Source organism: Zootoca vivipara, chromosome 6 (assembly GCF_965207765.1).
Source record: "Zootoca vivipara chromosome 6, rZooViv2.hap1.1, whole genome shotgun sequence".
In the NCBI taxonomy this organism is placed as follows: domain Eukaryota; kingdom Metazoa; phylum Chordata; class Lepidosauria; order Squamata; family Lacertidae; genus Zootoca; species Zootoca vivipara.
The window spans coordinates 91,953,785-91,971,463 of NC_142589.1; the positions used below are offsets into that span (position 1 = coordinate 91,953,785).

Here is a 17,679-nt window from a genome sequence, read left to right on the forward strand (position 1 = left end):
TCACACAATTAACTCAAGGCAGTGTCAATTTACTCTTGGCAGAAAGCCAAGGTCTGCCTGGCCTGGAAACTACTCTCTGATTGGTTAACGACCAGAACTGAACTCTGTTATCTAGGAATGCTAGCACAGTTGTTTCTTGTTGGGTGTTAGGATTAGGAGTGCTGCGTATGGTTGGAGAGAGAGAGAGACAGAGAGGATTTATTTTGCTTTGCTTTGTATGCAGAAACTCTGCTGCTTTTATTTTCTTTTAATAAATCCTGTAAATAGTTATTCTGCTTCTAGCCAACTAGTCATTTCCACCTTAACTAGCTTCTGCGCTGTGCAGGAAAACTCTGCTACGTTTGGGCTAAAGCCACTAGAGCTATGCCTGACACTTCAAAATTCTAAGATTATCATTATCATTATTAATTTATTTATACCCCACCCATCTGGCTGGCTTTCCCCAGCCACTCCGGGCGGCTTCCAACCAAATATTAAAAACACGATAAAACATCGAACGTTAAAAACTTCCCTAAACAGGGCTGCCTTCAGATGTCTTCTAAAAGTCAGATAGTGGTTTATTTCCTTGACATCTGATGGCACTCTTCTTAAATGTGCCACCACTTGCTAATATTTTCGTGATAACAAGGCAGTGGGGGAAACCAGCATCAACCACCACACATAATTAAAAAGTATCTAAGCCCGGGGGAGTAGAAAGATTGTTTGCCTGGTGCTAAACAAAAAAAACACTAGGGGAGCCTCTCTTCAGGGAAAAAGGTCCACTCCAAAAACAGGGCTCAACTGAGAAAGCTGGCGGCAATTTCTCTGGCTCTAATCAGAACACCTGGCTCCCTTGAGAGGCAGAGAGAGATAAGCATAAAATCAATAACAGGCAGGAGAACTTTGCCTTCTTGACTTTGACTTGACAGCCAATTTAGCTGCAGCACTGGTGTATACTGGAATACAACTGGTGGAATTATGTTTTAATGATGATGAGTAGAATTGACCTTGGCTGGAGGCATGGATTCCAATTTCCACCCTTCATGTTTCAGGAAGAATACAAATGTGCATTCAATAAAATTAGATTGATAAATTAAGTAAAATATAATATGTAACAATGTGTGTGTGTGTGATAAACAAAAATGAATTTTTTACAAAATCAATAAAGTTATGCTGAATCAAGGGTTTTGCAACCTAAAAGTATATTCCAGAATCACCCGGAGCATAAAGGTGGGGAGCGTTGCATCCTGGCTACTTTCCCTCTTTCTGAACCATTTCCAAGGATGCTCCAGATGTTAATCTCCAAGATAACCGCATCTGGAGGGTGCAGATCTTCCCGATTCGCTGCGCCACCTGCACGTAACGTTCGCGGCCCTATCAGCGCCCCGCGTTGTCACGAAAGGGCGGGCCTTCGCGTCCCACCCGACGGTAGCTAAACCTTGCCCCGCCCTTCCCGCTGGCCCATTGGTCGAAAGAGAGGGGGCGCGGCTTTCAACTAGGAGCGTCCGGAGAAGCCGCCGGCTGATTGGCTGCCGTGGGGATTGAGCCGTTTCTGAGGGGAAGGTTAAAGGCGGAGTCCGGAGATAGCGGCCAGCAGTGGGATGAGTTTGGAGCGCTTAGTGAAGAGGACGATCCTGTGCGGGCTGCTGGCAACGCGGGGCCTGACCAGGACCATGGTGAGTTTCTAATAAGGGCTTGGTCGCGCTGGGCACCAGCTAGGCCTGTCAGCCGTGCCCGCTCTAGCCGCCCCTGTGTTCTCTGTGGCTGTATCATAGACGTGGGGGCTAGAGCGTCTCCCTCTTGGCGTACCTAACAAATCCTTTGGCCATTGTTTTATTGGCTCTTATTCCGCCCCCCACCCCCACCCCCCCCCAAATAATCCGTTTGAATCCATGGTCTATCTCCCCCATGAAATGGAGTGTTGAGCTGATTTGCTTCTTAAATACTTTTTTCTTCTTTTGCTAGTGTTGCAATAATCCCCATAATTCTCTGGGGCAGTTTCAGATAGTATATGTGTGTATGTGTATACACGCACACACACACATGCATATCCTTTTGTCTCTCGGGGTGCATTGGGAAGGGGTTTTTGGTGTGTTTATATACATAGCTTTTAATTCTGCTTTTTCCCCAGCAGCTGTGGAGCATGGCTACCAGTTCCCAGATTTTCAACTGTGGTCTTATTATATCATTATATTCCCCAACACACTTGCAATATCTTTGCCACGCATTTAGCTATAGGTGCTGCTGTATGTGATATTGCCTCCGCTCCCCATTTCATCCCCGTTTCATCCTCGCAACAGCCCTGCGAGGCGAGTTAGGCTAAGGGGCATTGACCAACCAGCGAGCTTCATGAGTGGGAGGATTCGAACTCAAGCCCTTCCAGCTCCTCAATGCTAACCACTGGCTTTGTGGGGTTGGCTGCTTCGTTTTGGGTCACACTGCTCCCTTTTTTTGATGTGACCCGATGTCTTGCCATTTTCCAACTGCTTCCAGAGCACGGTGGGTGGAATCCAGGTACAGTACGTTCTGTTCAAAAGTGGACCCATGAAAACTAGTAGAACTAAATTAGCAGTGTCAGTTAATATCGGGTGGGTCTGCTTGGAGTTTGCTTCTCCCCCCCCCCTACCTGATTCTGTGGGGCAACCAGTTCTTCCTGTTGCTCTTGGGGGTCGGTGCCTATTCCCTTGCTGTGGTGGGCTTTGGAGCCTAAAAACACATAAACTCGTTTCATAACTTTGTCTGAGCTAGAAACTCCCTCCTGTCTCTCACAGCTGTGTAGCATCTAATTCTCTGCACCAGTTTTTCCCTGAGCAATTGTAGGCAATTAACTGCAATTAGTTGCTGCCTCAAAATTAATCAAAAGCAAAGCAACTTTCTCCTGAGGCTTCTCCACCTTGAATGTAGCTCTCTGTTGCACCTGGGGCAACATATAAATATGTTTTTTTAAAAAATGCAGTGGGAACATCTCTGGCCAGGGTTATAATTTTATTTTTAAGTGAGTTTTTTTCCTAACAATGCCCTCCCATGAGATGTCAAAGAGAAGACACCTGAAGGCAGCCCTGTTTAGGGAGGCTTTTAATGTTTAATAGATTATTTTATTTCATTTTTTCTGTTGGAAGCTGCTCAGAGTGGCTGGGGAAACCCAGCCAGATGGGCGGGGTATAAATAATAATAAATTATTATTATTATTATTATTATTATTTGGAGAAGAGGAAGAAAAAAGCCCACCCAGTACAGTATTCACCTCCTGTTCCATACTTGGGATTTAGAGGTAGAAGCTCGGGCATCGGAAAGTCCCTTTGAAAACCTTGGTTTGGTTTACCATGATTGTAATAGCTGCTCAGATTACCTATTGTCCGTGAATTCTTTCCAGTCTTAAAAGCCATTGCAATTAGAAAGCGATCCTATTTTGTAGCCATGGCTTCTACAAGTTAACCGCACATAGGGCAAAGTGCTTCCTTCTGTCTGGAAGTCGCTGCCAACTTACTTTACCTGTGTGGAAGAAATGCTTTTTTTCTTTTTGCAGGGGAAGGGATGCCATTTAGAATAATTCTGGGGAAATGCCGTTCCTGTCTCCCCACTATCCAAGATGCTGCTTCCTAGCAAGCACATTTTAATCCCCGAACAGCACTGGTTGGGCTGGTGATTAACCCAGTTTGTGGGTTGTGAAACATTCCTTAATCTGGGGGCACGGCAGTGTTGGCACCCAGCCGACTTCCCTGGTTTCTGCCTGACTTGGCTGTTCTCGTCCGGGGGCCTTGAAGTGCTCTTGAAAGGCAAAGTTCGAGGCGGCGGCAGCAGCTGCTGCTTTCAGCTGCAATGCAGTGGTAGGGAATTGAGAAGTTGGTGGAAACTTCCACCTTTGAGATCAGCTCTGCCATCTTCATTATGAGTCAGAAGGGTGTTTTTGTGTGTGTTTTTTTACTGCTGTTCATTTGCAGAGCCTGCTCCTTTGGGATCTTGATTAAGCCTGGTTACATATAAAAGGCAACCAGAGTGGCGGCTCTGCAATCCTTTCTGATCTTTCCTCTTTGTGTAAGCTTATTGCCTAATGCAGCCTTTTGTGTAATGGGGATTGGGGGCGGGAGGGGAGAGAGGGGGGGGAAGGCAAAGGCCTTGGAGCACCCACACTCATTGTCCTCGATCACATGAGCGTCAGGAAAGGATGTTGAAAGACAAGGATTTTTAAAGGTCAGCGTCAACAAAGAGATGGCGAGAGAGCTGGTCACATTGCTACATGCTTGGTTTGTTTGGTGGCCAAAGGCTATGGGACTCCTGGTTGTAAGCTGGAGGTGCTTGAAATGCAGGGGACAACAGAACCCGCTCCAATGATTTTTTCACCCAATATTTTCTGCACAGCACTGACTTAGCAGTGGCTCCCCAGAGTAGTCTCAGAAGGGTCTACCCCAGGCATCCCCAAACTTTGGCCCTCCAGGTGTTTTGGACTACAATTCCCATCTTCCCCGACCACTGGTCCTGTTAGCTAGGGATCATGGGAGCTGTAGGCCAAAACATCTGGAAGGCCGCAGTTTGGGGATGCCTGGTCTACCCCACCCTCTGTTACCCGTTACCCTTTTAAATTGAAATGTCAGGGATTGAGCCTGCGCAGAAATAATAATACTAATAATAAGGTAAAAAAAAAGGTAAAGGAACCTTGGATGGTTGAGTCCAGTCAAAGGCGACTTTGGGGTTGCGGCGCTCATCTAGCTTTCAGGCCGAGGGAGCCGGCGTTTGTGCCCAGACAGCTTTCCGGGTCATGTGGCCAGCAGGACTAAACAACTTCTGGCGCAACGGGACACCGTGACGGAAACCATAGCACACGGAAACACCGTTTACCTTCCCGCCGCAGCTGTAACTCTTTATCTACTTGCACTGGCATGCTTTCGAACTGCTAGGTTGGCAGGAGCTCACCCCATCGCGGGGATTCGAACCGCCAACCTTCCGATCGGCAAGCCCTAGGCTCTGTGGTTTAGATCACAGTGCCACCCGCGTACCATGGTGGTGTTCATAGTCCCACGCTGTGTGAAAATCACAGTAGGTAGACCACTGGTTTGGCATATTATCCCAAGAGCAGGGGGCCGGTCCACTGTCCCTCAGACCTTGTGGTGAGCCGGACTACCGTGTTTCCCCTTTTTTAAGACACCGTCTTACAACTTTTTCCCCTCAAAAAAACACACGGTGGCTTATTTTCAGGGGGTGTCTTTTTTTTTTTTAAGTGCCGGTACAACTGGGTCCCACTGGCTCAGGACGCTTGGCGCTCTCTTCCGTGTGCATTTTCTGCCTCTTCTATTCTCTCCGTTTCCCCTCCTCCCCATCCTGAGTCAAGGGCTCTCCTTCCTTGGAGGCTTCTAAGCAGAGGCTGGATGTCCACCTGCCTAGGAGACAGACGTGCACAGGGGGGGGCTTCACTCTGTGGATTTAAACCTCGTAGGATGCCAGAGCAGGAGGTATACACGAAGCTGTCCATCTCCCTCAGCAGCTTTAGGTGCTTCTCCTCCTGCCTCGGCTTGGCGCTCGCCGCCATGGCTTCAAAGGCAGCGGCAGCCAGGTGTGTGTGCGCGCGGAGGTATAGAGGCTGCTCCCCGGGCTCTCTCACGCTGGCCGGGGAATGGGAGGGAGGCCGGGACCCGCCCCGCTCCAAGACGCTAGTGAGGGAAGCGCGAGGGGGACGAGGCTAGGGCCTGCGCCTCTGGCGCGCGCAACCCCAACTGACGGACCGACGGAAGGAAGGGAAGAGGGAAAGGGAAGGAGGGGGAGAGGAGCGGTGTCAGCTCTCGGCGAGGAGGCCGGGGCAGCTGAATGACGAGCCGAAGAGGAACCTGCACGGCACCTTTTCTCTGTTGGGGGGGGGGGGAGAGAGATGCGATCACAAACAGAGAGAGATGGACGCGCACACAGGGGGGGGGAGAGAGAAAGACGCACGGGGGGGGAGAGGGAGAGACAGACAGACAGACAGACGCGCGCGCGCACAGAGAGAAAGAGACTGACACCCACAGAGAGAGAGAGAGCGGTGCTGCTTTGCACTTTGTCAGCGCTGCAGCCGCCGCCGCTTCTGAGCGCCGACCCGACCTGGCAGGCTTCCTCCTCCTGCCACGGCCGGCATTGCAGGAGCTGGGTCCTGCTGGTTTGTGCCCTCCGTGCTCCGTGCGGCACTGCTGCACGCTTTATTGGCGCTGCAGCAGCCGCCGCCGCTTCCGGGCACCGACCCAACCTGACAGGCTTCCTCCTCCTGTTGCAGCCGCCGTGCTGGGTCCCGCTAGTTGGCTGGGGCGCTCAGTGGTCTTGCTCCGCACGTCGTGGAAGTATGGCTTATTTTCGGGGTATGACTTACATTTCTCAAACGATTAAAAACCCTGCCATGCCTTACTTTTTGACTACGTATTTAAAAAGGGGAAACACGGTATATATTTTGAAGGCAAAAAAAGAACAAATTCCTATCCTCACAAATAACCCAGAGATGCATTTTAAATGAAAGGACGCATTCTACTCATGTAAAAACATGCCCATGCCCAAGAGGCTCAGTGGTTTGGACCACAGCGCCACCAATACTAATAATACTTACTCCTTCCCCATATGACTGGGTTGCTACTCTGGGCAGCTTCCAACAGAATATAAAAAACACAGCAAAACATCAGACATTAAAAAAGCATTCTGGTACAGGGCTGCCTTGAGGTCTTCAGAAAGTTGTTTCTCTTCGACATCTGATGGGAAGACCCTCCCCATGCAGAGCTTTGCCAGCACCTCTCCTAAAAAGGAGGAATAAGTTGTCTTATACCAGATCCATCTCAGCTCAGTGTTGCCCGCTCTGGCTGGCAGCGGTTTTCCAGTGTTTCCTGGCAGGGGAGAGGGTTTCTTAACTTTGCAATTGAACCTGAGACCTGGTGGGTTCTCTTCCCACTAACCTCCCCAAGTGGGGTGGGGCCTCATCCATATTGGATTGCTAGAACCTGTGTGGTTAGCTGGCGTTTTGGGATACGGACCACATAATTGCGTGTTTGTGTCCTGCTTGCTGCCTTCCTGTGGGGGAGTCTTGCCATCCTGCACTCCTTGGGAAGCAAAGGCGGGATATAACTTGAAGGTTAGATTACTGCAATGCGTTCTACGTAGCGCTGCCTCTGAAGACAGTTCAGAAATTTCAGCCAGTGCAGGATTCAGCAACAAGGTTGCTCACCGGAGCAATACGGTTTGAGCACATTACACTGATCCTGGTCTGACTGCACTGGCTACCAATTAGTTTCTGGGCCCAGTTCAAAGTGCTGATTTTGACCTATAAAGCCTTAAATGGATCAGGACCGCAAGACCCCAAGGACCGCCTCTTCCTATATGAACCTACCTGGACTCTGAGATCATCTTTTGAGGCCCTCCTTCATGTGCCGCCTCCTCGAGAGATCCAGAGGGTGGCCAGACGAGAACGGGGCCTTCTCTGCAGTGGCTCCCCGTCTGTGGAATGCTCTCCCTGGGGAAGTTCGCCTGGTGCCTTCATTACACACCTTTAGGCGCTAGGCAAAAACGTTCCTTTCGAACTAGGCCTTTGGTGGTTCTTACTGACATCCAACACCCTTTTAGAATGTGGCTATTTTTTTTGAGGGGGCGTGTATTGGGTTACTGCTTTTGGTTTGATTTTATATGTTGCGGTCTTGTTGTGAACCGCCCTGAGACCTCCGGGTGTAGGGCAGTGTATAAGTTGAGTAAGAAATAATATACAGTGAATTAATAATTATAATAAATGCTTGGCTGCTGTGAGAACAGGACTAGTTGGCCCCCTTTTGGCCTGTTCTTATTTTCCTATGTGCGTCCAGGGATTCTTGGTTCCTCACCCAAGCTAGTGGTGGTCATCGACTCTGGGGTTGCAGCGCTCATCTTGCTTTATTGGCCAAGGGAGCCGGCATACAGCTTCCGGGTCATGTGGCCAGCATGACTAAGCCGCTTCTGGCGAACCAGAGCAGTGCACGGAAACACCATTTACCTTCCCGCCAGAGCGGTACCTATTTATCTACTTGCACTTCGTGCTTTCAAACTGCTAGGTTGGCAGGAGCTGGGACAGAGCAACGGGAGCTCACCCCATCGCGGGGATTCGAACCGCCGACCTTCTGATCGGCAAGCCCTAGGCTCTGTGGTTTAGATCACAGTGCCACCCGCGTTCCATGGTTGTGATCATAGTCCCACGCTATGTGAAAATCGCAGTAGGTAGACCACTGGTTTGTCATATTATCTTCTCTGTCAACTGTTTTAAAGCAGCAATGGGGAGATCTGTGGCCTGCAGAGATTCCCAGACTACAACCTCCATGCTGCCTGGCCGACAGATTCCACCCCCCACCCCCACCCCGCTTTAGAGGATAACCTGGGTAGCGGAGGAAATGGAAAGGGGCTTTGAATCCAGATTAATTTAATCACACGTTAATTCCATTGAAATCCCTGATTGATGAAAGCCCCCTTAATTGCAGTTTAGCCTCCTGGATCCGTCCCTGTGTGTTGTAACAGCTAAATTCACATCCACACCACACACACACACACACTCCTCCGAAGTCTCTTTTACGCCTCTTGACCCAGGTCAAGGAGAATCCTGGGAGCCGTAGATTTATTAAAGGTGCTGGGCATCGGTTGGTCCGCGAGGTCAGCACGCTTGGCTGACTCTAGTTGGCAAGGAATAAGCTCTTCTGCTGGAGAGGCCAGGCAGATGGCGATATCCGTTGCCAATCTGGCATCCAGAGATCTCCCCAGGGATGCAGTTGGATGTTGCACCGAAGAATGGATGCTTTTGAATTATGGTGCTGGAGGAGACTCTTGAGAGTCCCATGGACCACTAGAAGATCAAACCTATCCATTCTGAAGGAAATCAGCCCTGAGTGTGAAGGGAGGGGTTTGCCAATTGTATTATTGAGCTAAATCTGATCCTATGGTTTGCATTACCTGCATTGTATAATTCTGATTGTGTGGCTTAGCCCCCCCCCCCAATATCCCTGGGATGTCTTGCTTAAAATGCTTTTTCTTTGCCTCTCTCTGTGTGCCTAAGTGGAATGTAAGCAATAGCAAAAGGAACAGGATGCCCAGCTTGCAATCAAGGCCGGATGGATGGCTGGCCTTGTCTGACGCTATCAGTCTGACGCACAGAACAGTCAGGGACTCAAGCCCCCCACTCAAGGCTTTGTTGAGTCAGCATGTGTTTATGCACAGGACCGGACACGGATCTCCCTTATATGTACTTGTGACCCCCTTGTGTTTATGAGAAGGACAGGATACGGATCTTCCTTATATGGATTTGCAACCTGTGACCCCTTGCGTGCGCACATTTACAGAGGAGGGGGAAAGGAGCCCAAGAAGTGTATAAGAAACTCTGCAAATTTGCGTTTCTTTACTCTTGTCACCAGGAGTCTCTCTATATAGAGATTAAAACTCTTTCTCTGAATTCAACCCCCAGTTACCATTATTGACTGTCCATTTACTTAGTCACACAATCAATCAGTGGCTGAACTGGGATCCATGCAGTCACAAAAACAAACTGAAAAAGCCTCAAAACAAAAAATGCAAAATAAATAGCAAAAACGAAAGCACCAAATAGAAGCTCCAAATATCACCTGAGAACACTGCAATCGGAAACAGAAGGCTTGAATTACACTGCCAGGGCGGGGCAAATTAGCAGTGCAACAGGAAGCACGGGGGGGGGCACAAAACGGAGCGCATTCAGCTTCCGAAGGAAAGTTTGAAAACCGGGACACCTTCAGGTTTTGCAGCGTTTGGGTTCCAAGCTGTTCATGAACCAAGCAGTTCAAAAATCGAGGTACCACCTGCACTTTGCATTTGAGATATGCTTCTGCCTGATCCCTGTTTCCTGTTTCTCCCCACCTCCCCTCCAGTGTGCTCAAGAAACCGACTGGCAGTCTGCCAAATCCATCTACGAGTTCCACGCCACGGACATTGATGGCGTCGACGTCTCGCTCGAGCGGTACAGGTAATTGTTTCCTTCCCTCTGCATATTTGGCTGGGCCCACCCTTCCTGCCTTGCAGGCATAGGCAAACGCGGCCCCTCCAGATGGTCCTGTTAGCTAGGGATCATGGGAGTTGTAGTCCCAAAGCATCTGGAGGGCCGAGTTTGCCTATGCCTGAATCAAGGCTTCTGGATGTCGCCCCCCCCCCCCCGGGTTCAAAATTAGCAGGGCGCCTGGCGCATTTTTCGCCTAAAGGATCTCCATTTGCAAGCGCCTCCCAAAGTCTGCGTGCCATTTTTCTGCGCCTGGCTGACACTCGAGGGTTACTGAAACATATATGCTTTGAAGCCTCAAAGTACCTCTGTTAACGATAGACAATACGTTAAGACAATACGTTAAGGCGTTTTAACAGTAAAGAGTACAGTAGAGTGTTTTGCAGGGTGGATCTGATTTGCAAGAAGTGAGGTTACAGGGAACCAGGGACAGGTCCTTCTTGGTGGTGGCACCCCTCTTGTTTTTAATGTTTAGTTTGGAGCTGCCCAGAATGGCTGGGCAACCCAGCCAGATGGGTGGTAGAAATAATAATAATAAAAATAGGCTGCTGCTGCTGCTGGTGGTGGTATGATCCCTAGCTAACAGGACCAGGGGTCAGGGGTGATGGGAGTTGTAGTCTCAAAGCATCTGGAGGGCCGAGTTTGGCCACCACTGACTTGGAGGAATGGTCAGGTCGGTTATTTTTCAAATTTATACATTTCATTAGTTTGACAGTCAATTTAACATTTCCAAATTTTGACACCCCTTCTCCTTCTTTCTGTGGTTCCTTGAGTTTATTTCTTAGTCCCTTTTGCATATTCAAGTTCCTCTGACTTGCTCATTGACTTGCCTACTGCAAATATATATATATGTACTCATATGATGGTCGGATCAGGGCCTTCCTTCACAAACGTTTCCTTTCCGTCTCCGCAGAGGCTACGTCTGCATCATCACCAATGTGGCGTCGAAATGAGGCAAGACGGCCGTGAACTACACTCAGTTTGTCGACTTGTACGGCCGATACGCTGAGAGAGGTTTACGCATCTTGGGGTTCCCCTGTAACCAGTTTGGCAAGCAGGTAGGGTGCTGGGAAGCCTGGTCACTGGGTGGTGTGATGTTGTTTTTTGTCCCCCCCCCCTTTTTTTTTCTTTTGAGGAGGGGCGGGCAGGCACGGCACCGGCGGCGACCGTTTCTCCTCTTCCTTTCCCAAACTGCAGGAGCCAGGCTGCAACGGGGACATCAAAGCCTTCGCCGCAGGTTACGGTGTGACGTTTGACATGTTCAGCAAGATCGAGGTGAACGGGGACGGCGCCCACCCCCTGTGGAAGTGGTTGAAGAGCCAGTCCAAAGGGAAGGGGACGCTGGGCAAGTGAGTGGGAATTGTAGTATATGCTTTGGTAAACAGCCTGTAATAATAATAATAATAATAATAATAATAATAATAATAATAATAAATTCATTATTTATATCCCGCCTATCTGGCTGGGTTCCCCCAGCCACTCTGATAAGGAACCAAGTTGCAACTTTTGTGATTCCCGAGCAATATCTTGACCCTCGCCCTAAGTTCTAGATTACAGGCAGCCGGCGTGGTTTTCTCCAGATATCGCCGCAGCTTCCGTCACCCCTGACAACCAGCCATTCTAGCTTTTCAGAGCTGATGGGAGTTGGGGGGGCGGGATCTGAACAGCTCAACCCCGGTGGCCTTTCAGTTTGATGGACGGACCTGTTCCGGATTTCTTGTTCCGAAACTAAAGCGTTGTTGTTTTTATCTCTCTCCCTAGTGCCATCAAATGGAACTTCAGCAAGGTGAGCCTTCAGCTTTTGACTCCTGGCTTGTGAGTGAATCCCAGCTGGACTGCAGCCCTTTCCCCATTGGGTGCCCTCCCTGGATTGGATCAATCTGGGCAACATCTGTGCCCCTCCAGCTCCCAGCATCCCTGGCCGGGGAAGGGGGGGGGGAATCCAGTAACAGATCTTCCCCATCCCAGCTTTAGAGGGGGGACTTCTGAAGCAGCATCTCAACTCCTTTTGGGGGTATCGCTGGGCCTATCAAGTCCACAGTAAGAGCTGTTCGGCAGTGGAATTTGCTGCCAAGGAGTGTGGTGGAGTCTCCTTCTTTGGAGGTCTTTAAGCAGAGGCTTGACAGGCATATGTCAAGAATGCTTTGATGGTGTTTCCTGCTTGGCAGGGGGTTGGACTGGATGGCCCTTGTGGTCTCTTTCAACTCTACGATTCTATGATTCTAAGTCCGGCCTCCTGTTTGCAAGCCCCAAAGCGCTCCCTGGCAGCGGGTAGACTGCCCTGGCAGATGGAGGTTCGATCGCCAGCCATTGATAGGAACTGTCCTCCGTGGAGTTGTTTAATCTACTTGGAGGCATTAAGCCCAGGGGCGGGAGGAACCTCAGGCCTGCGGCGGAGGACACACACACTAAATTAACTATTACTTATTCAATGTATATAATCGCAAAAGATCCCAAGGTGCATTAACAACACATTTTATGGAGTATCAGTAATAAAAAAAGCATCACAGGCAGCATAATAATAAAATCACAATAACAGTCCCGCCCCCTCCGTCCAGTTTTATAGGCCATAGGTTATTTAACGGCTAAAGGCCTCTGAACCTCTCAGGGAGGAGCGACCCAGAGAAGGGCCTCCGACGACAAGCGCAGGGTCTGGGTCAGTTTGCATAGGGAGAAGGCAGACCATCAGGTACAGTGGCAACTTGGTTCTCAAACGCCTTGGTACTCAAAACAACTTGGAACCCAAACACTGCAAACCCGGAAGTAAGTGTTCCGGTTTGCGAACTTTTTTCCGAAGCCAAACGTGCTCCGTTTTGAGCGTTATGCTTCCGATTTGAGTGCCAGACTTCTGTTTTGAGTGTTACACTGAGATCTGTCGTGTTTTTGCTATTTATTTTGCGGTTCTGTTTTTGCAGCTCTTTTTTTGTTTTTGTGACTGTGTGGAACCCAGTTCAGCTACTGATGGATTGATTGTGTGACCGCAGTCCATTGTTTGTTGCTTTCATTTTATGGATCAGTGGTCTTTTTAGATAGTAAAATTCATGTTAAATTGCTGTTTTAGGGGTTGTTTTTAAAAGTTTGTAATGGATCAATCCATTTTGCGTTGCTTTCTTTGGGAAAGCGCGCCTTGGTTTTGGAACGGACTTCCGGAACAGATTAAGTTTGAGAACCAAGATACCACTGTATAGAAGTCCTGAGCAGTGTAAGGCAATGGTGCCGTCTGCCTGACCCTCGGCACGGTGCCCATCGCTGCAGCCCCTCCACCTCTGCATCAACCTGTTCTTGGTTCCGGGGATCCCTGGGAGGGAGTTGTGAGTCCGGCAATATCGGGAGAACCAGGGTTTCTGCTGTGCTGAAAGATGCCACGGTTTCTTCCCATATCGAAGCACCCTGGATTTCCTGCCCCTGTTCAAGGCACTCTTTGTTCACCAGCTCTCCTCCTTTCTCTCTCTCTCTCTCTCTCCAGTTTCTCATCAACAAGGAGGGCCAGGTGGTGAAGAGGTACAGCCCAATGGACGACCCCTTTGTAAGTACCGCACTGAAATTTCAGTTTTGGCTTTGCGCCAGGAGATGGCATCAAGGGTGCCCTTCTGCCCTTGGGTGCATACGGTGTTGCTGTGGCCTAAACCACTGAGCCTCTTGGGCTTGTCGATCGGAAGGTCGGCGGTTTGAATCCCCACGACGGAGCGAACTCCCGTTGCTCTGTCTCAGCTCCTGCCAACCTCAAAAGCATGTTCAAAAGCATGCCAGCGCAAGTAGATAAATAGGTACCACTGTGGCGGGAAGGTAAACACCATTTCCGTGGGCTCTGGTTTCTGGCCCGGTGTCCCGTTGCACCAGAAGCGGTTTAGTCCTTCTGGCCACATGGACCCAGAAAGCTGTCTGTGGACCAACACCGGCTCCCTCAGCCTGAAAGCGAGATGAGCGCCGCAACCCCATAGTCATTTTTGGCGGGACTTAACCGTCCAGGGGTCCTTTGCCTTTTTACCTTATGGTGGCATTGGAACTGTGGCACGCACAGCAAAATATTCTTTTTTGTGTGAACTGCTTTGAGGCTTAGCTGCCAAGTCTCCCGTTTCCCCCGTGAAAACCCCTTTTTTACTTACCCTTTCCCGGTGGTCCCCCGTATCACTTCGTCTCCCGTTTTTCTCTGTTATTTTCTCCTGCCGGCGGCCATTTTTTTTCTTTCCGATTTGCTCTTCTATGGGCACCAAAAATGGCCGCCGGCGGCTTCAAACGTCGCATCTACGCATGTCCGGAAGTGCATAGACGTGACTTCCGGTGTTGGCGGTGGCCATTTTTGGTGCCCATAGATGGGCGGAGCGACACCGGAAGTTGCGTCGGCGCACTTCCTGACATGCGTACAAGCGACTTTCGAAGCCGGCGGCGGCCATTTTTGGTGCCCATAGAAGGGCAAGGCGACACCGGAAGTTACATTGACGCAACTTCCGGTGTCAAATGGCTGCCGGTCCCGGACTCTGCAGTCCGGAACTTGGAAGGTAAGCTTTGAGGGTTTAACCAAGTGGCATGTAAATTTTATGAAGCGGTGCTGTTCTTCTCCACCCATGGTTGGAACGTGGACTGCAAGCTCTCTTGGGAGAGAGTATTTTTTTCTACCGAAGCTACTCTGCCTTGTGCTAGTGAACAGAGTGTCTCTGAGCACTGGGCAGGCCGGCTAGGACTCTTGGGCAGTCGGGAGCCCTAATGGCACCAGGAAGATGCCACGGAATGGCCAGGGCACTGTGCTTCAGCAGTCAGGCACCTGCTCTGTGGGGAGAAAGCCCTGGCCTCTCAAGGCAGTGTCGGCAGGGAAGAGAAGACCCTTTGCCCAAGGCCAAGCAGGCAGGGCTGTTGTGGTCTGCACACCCCGCAGCATTTCTCTGAAAACGGGGACACACTGTTCCACATCAAGAAGCTTCTCCCACACGCATAGACATCATTTACACCACCAACATGGGTCGCTTTGAGCCAATGGCAACCTCGCCTGTTGTAAAGGGAAAGGGTTGTGTACAACCTCCTTTCCCACATAAGTGGAATGAAATAAAATTGTAGCTTTTTATAAAAGAATGGAAATGGTTTAGTGCAGGGATGTCCAACTCCCAATAGACTGTGATCTACTCTCAGTTTTAAAAAAACTGGCTGCGATCTACCCGTTGACATGGTCCAAAGTTGTTGAGCTTTTTTCTACAGTTATTGAGCTATTTTGGGAAAGGCAAAGTTGTTGAGCTTTTTTTTTTTTAAGGAAGCCACAGTGGGTTTCCCCCCACTTTTGGGGAGGGGGGAGGAGATCACTGGGGGGGGCAAAGATCTACCAGGGACACCCTAAGATCTACCAGTAGATCACAATCTACCTGTTGGACATTCCTGGCTTGGTGAATATTTACAGGTAAATTGTAAACAGAAAAGAACATTGACAGGATTATCGTCATAACCTGCAGTTTCATAAGAGCATATATTCACATCAGATGAATAAATGAGCAAATTAAGTTAATTTGGATATGCAGAAGGTATTAAAAATCAAGGAAGCGCAGAAAGAGGGGGGAAGGAAGTCAGGTTTGGAAAGGTCAAAATGATTGTAAAATCACTGAAATGTATAAACCTGAAAAGTATAAATTTTAAAAATTAGTAATTTTTTTAGCTGTGAGCTGCTTTTAGTCCCTGTTAGGGGACTATTAATAATGGAAATGGTGAGAATGATCAGGAACATAACAGAGTGAATTCTGTTGAACTCAGTGGGACTTGACCCTGCGATCCAATGCATTTTTACTCAGAAGTAAGGCTGCGCCACCGGAGTAAGCACCATTGAATGCAGCGGGACTTCGTTCTGTGTAGACACTGCCAGGCCCCATTGACAATAGAGGAATAAAAACACTCCGGATGTTTTCTAAGAAATGGCCGGCTGCTGAAGCATTGCAATTAAAGAATTTAAAGTGGATCTGTGGCATCTTTCAAAATTATAGGAAGGGCTTCGTATGCCAGCCTCATCTCCATTTCGCTCAGGGTTCTTTTGCTTTCACGATAAACAGGACTGTTTTTGCACCTACACCAACCAAACCTTTAATTGTTCTCAGAGACTCGGAGGAATAATAATAATTTATTATTTATACCCTGCCCATCTGGCTGGATGTGTCCAGCCACTCTGGCCAGCTTCCAACAAAAGATTAAAAATACATTAAAACATCGGTCATTAAACTTCCCTAAACAGGGCTGCCTTCAGATGTCTTCTAAAAGTCGGGTAGTTGTTTATTTCCTTGACATCTGGTGGGAGGGCATTCCACAGGGAGGGCGCCACCACGAAGAAGGCCCTCTGCCTGGTTCCCTGCCACCTCACTTCTTGCAGAGAGGGAACTGCCAGAAGGCCCTCGGAGCTGGACCTCGGTGTCCAGGCTGGACGATGGGGTGGAGACGCTCCTTCAGGCCTACTGGGCCAAGGCTGTTTAGGGCTTTCAAGGTCAGCACCAACACTATGAATTGTGCTTGGAAACGTACCGGGAGCCAATGTAGGTCTTTCAGGACCGGTGTCATATGGTCTTGGCAGCCGCTCCCAGTCCACAGTCTAGCTGCCGCATTCTAGATTAGTTGTAGTTTCCGGGTCACCTACAAAGGCAGCCCCACGGAGAGCGCATGGCAGTAGTCCAAGCGGGAGACAACCAGAGCATGCACCACTCTGGCAAGACAGTCTGCGGGCAGGGGGGGGTCTCAATCTGCGTACCAGATGGAGCTGGGAGACAGCTGCCCTGGACACAGAATTGACCTGCGCCTCCATGGACAGCTGTGAGTCCAAAAAGGGACAATCGGGACAATCTGGGGGTCAAATCAGAAACGGGGATGACTTCTGTAATTCCAGGGCTGTCCCTGAAACATTGGGCCACTTGGAGGGAGGGGTTTTAAGGCGAAGATGCCACATAGGTGTTTCTGGAAGCTATTTTGCAACCATTGATCACCTTTTCTCTTCCGCCTGCAGGTGATCGAGAAGGACCTCCCCGCTTACCTGTAGGACTTAGCTGAACACACCGGATCATCCTGCATTTCCCCAGCCCCATCTCTCTCCCCTGCTTTCCTGCAAAGTTTGCCTTGATGATGGCCTGCCTTGAAGCCAAGCCCATTTGGTGGGGCAGGCCTGAGAAAAAGATATATATTTGCAAACTCTTGCAGGGACGGGGAGGTGGTAGACTCTGGGGCCTAGATTGCCTGCCAATGCCATAGCAATAAAAGTGTTTTCATCTCTCCTCCTGACATGACTTGCGTCTGTGGAATTCTGTCTCGCTACCTTCAGACTTTAAAGATGAGAAAGAGGCAGGGGAGATGGGCTTGTTCCATCAGCTACAGAGCAGGGCCTGAGCATCCTTGCCTTGCAGCCTTTGTTTTGGTACAGCCGCAGTTCAGAAATGACTAATGTGCTAAATAGCTAATTGGAACCTGTTTGGAAGTGGGATGCATGACAGAATGTGGACTCCCTTCTTCGCTGGAGGTTTCTTAAAAGAGGTTGGGTGGCCCATCTGTTGTGGATTCTTTAGTTGAGATATATGCATTGCAGGGGGTTGGACTAGATGACCCTGGGTGTCCCCTTCCGAGTTGACAATTATGATTTTTTTAAAAAAAATAGAGGCATCCCCTCCTGCATGAGCCTCCACTAAGATGCTTGCTTGCTTTTCTCCAGTTCTAGGGAATTGCTGTCTCCTTTTTTTGCCCTGAGAGAAAAGGTGGTTGGTTTCCTTTTA

The 17,679-nt window shown here is 49.4% G+C and overlaps 1 protein-coding gene across 1 annotated transcript; it reads left to right on the forward strand.

Annotated features, from left to right (window-relative positions):
- Positions 1 to 1,567: 1,567 nt before the first annotated feature.
- Positions 1,568 to 17,194, forward strand: GPX4 (glutathione peroxidase 4). The gene is made up of 7 exons (XM_035120341.3): positions 1,568 to 1,655; positions 9,834 to 9,928; positions 10,872 to 11,016; positions 11,156 to 11,307; positions 11,720 to 11,744; positions 13,425 to 13,484; positions 16,923 to 17,194. The coding sequence occupies exons 1-7, from the start codon at positions 1,581 to 1,583 to the stop codon at positions 16,953 to 16,955; spliced, it is 585 nt and encodes a 194-aa protein (XP_034976232.1). The 5' UTR covers positions 1,568 to 1,580; the 3' UTR covers positions 16,956 to 17,194.
- The last annotated feature ends 485 nt before the right edge of the window (positions 17,195 to 17,679 follow it).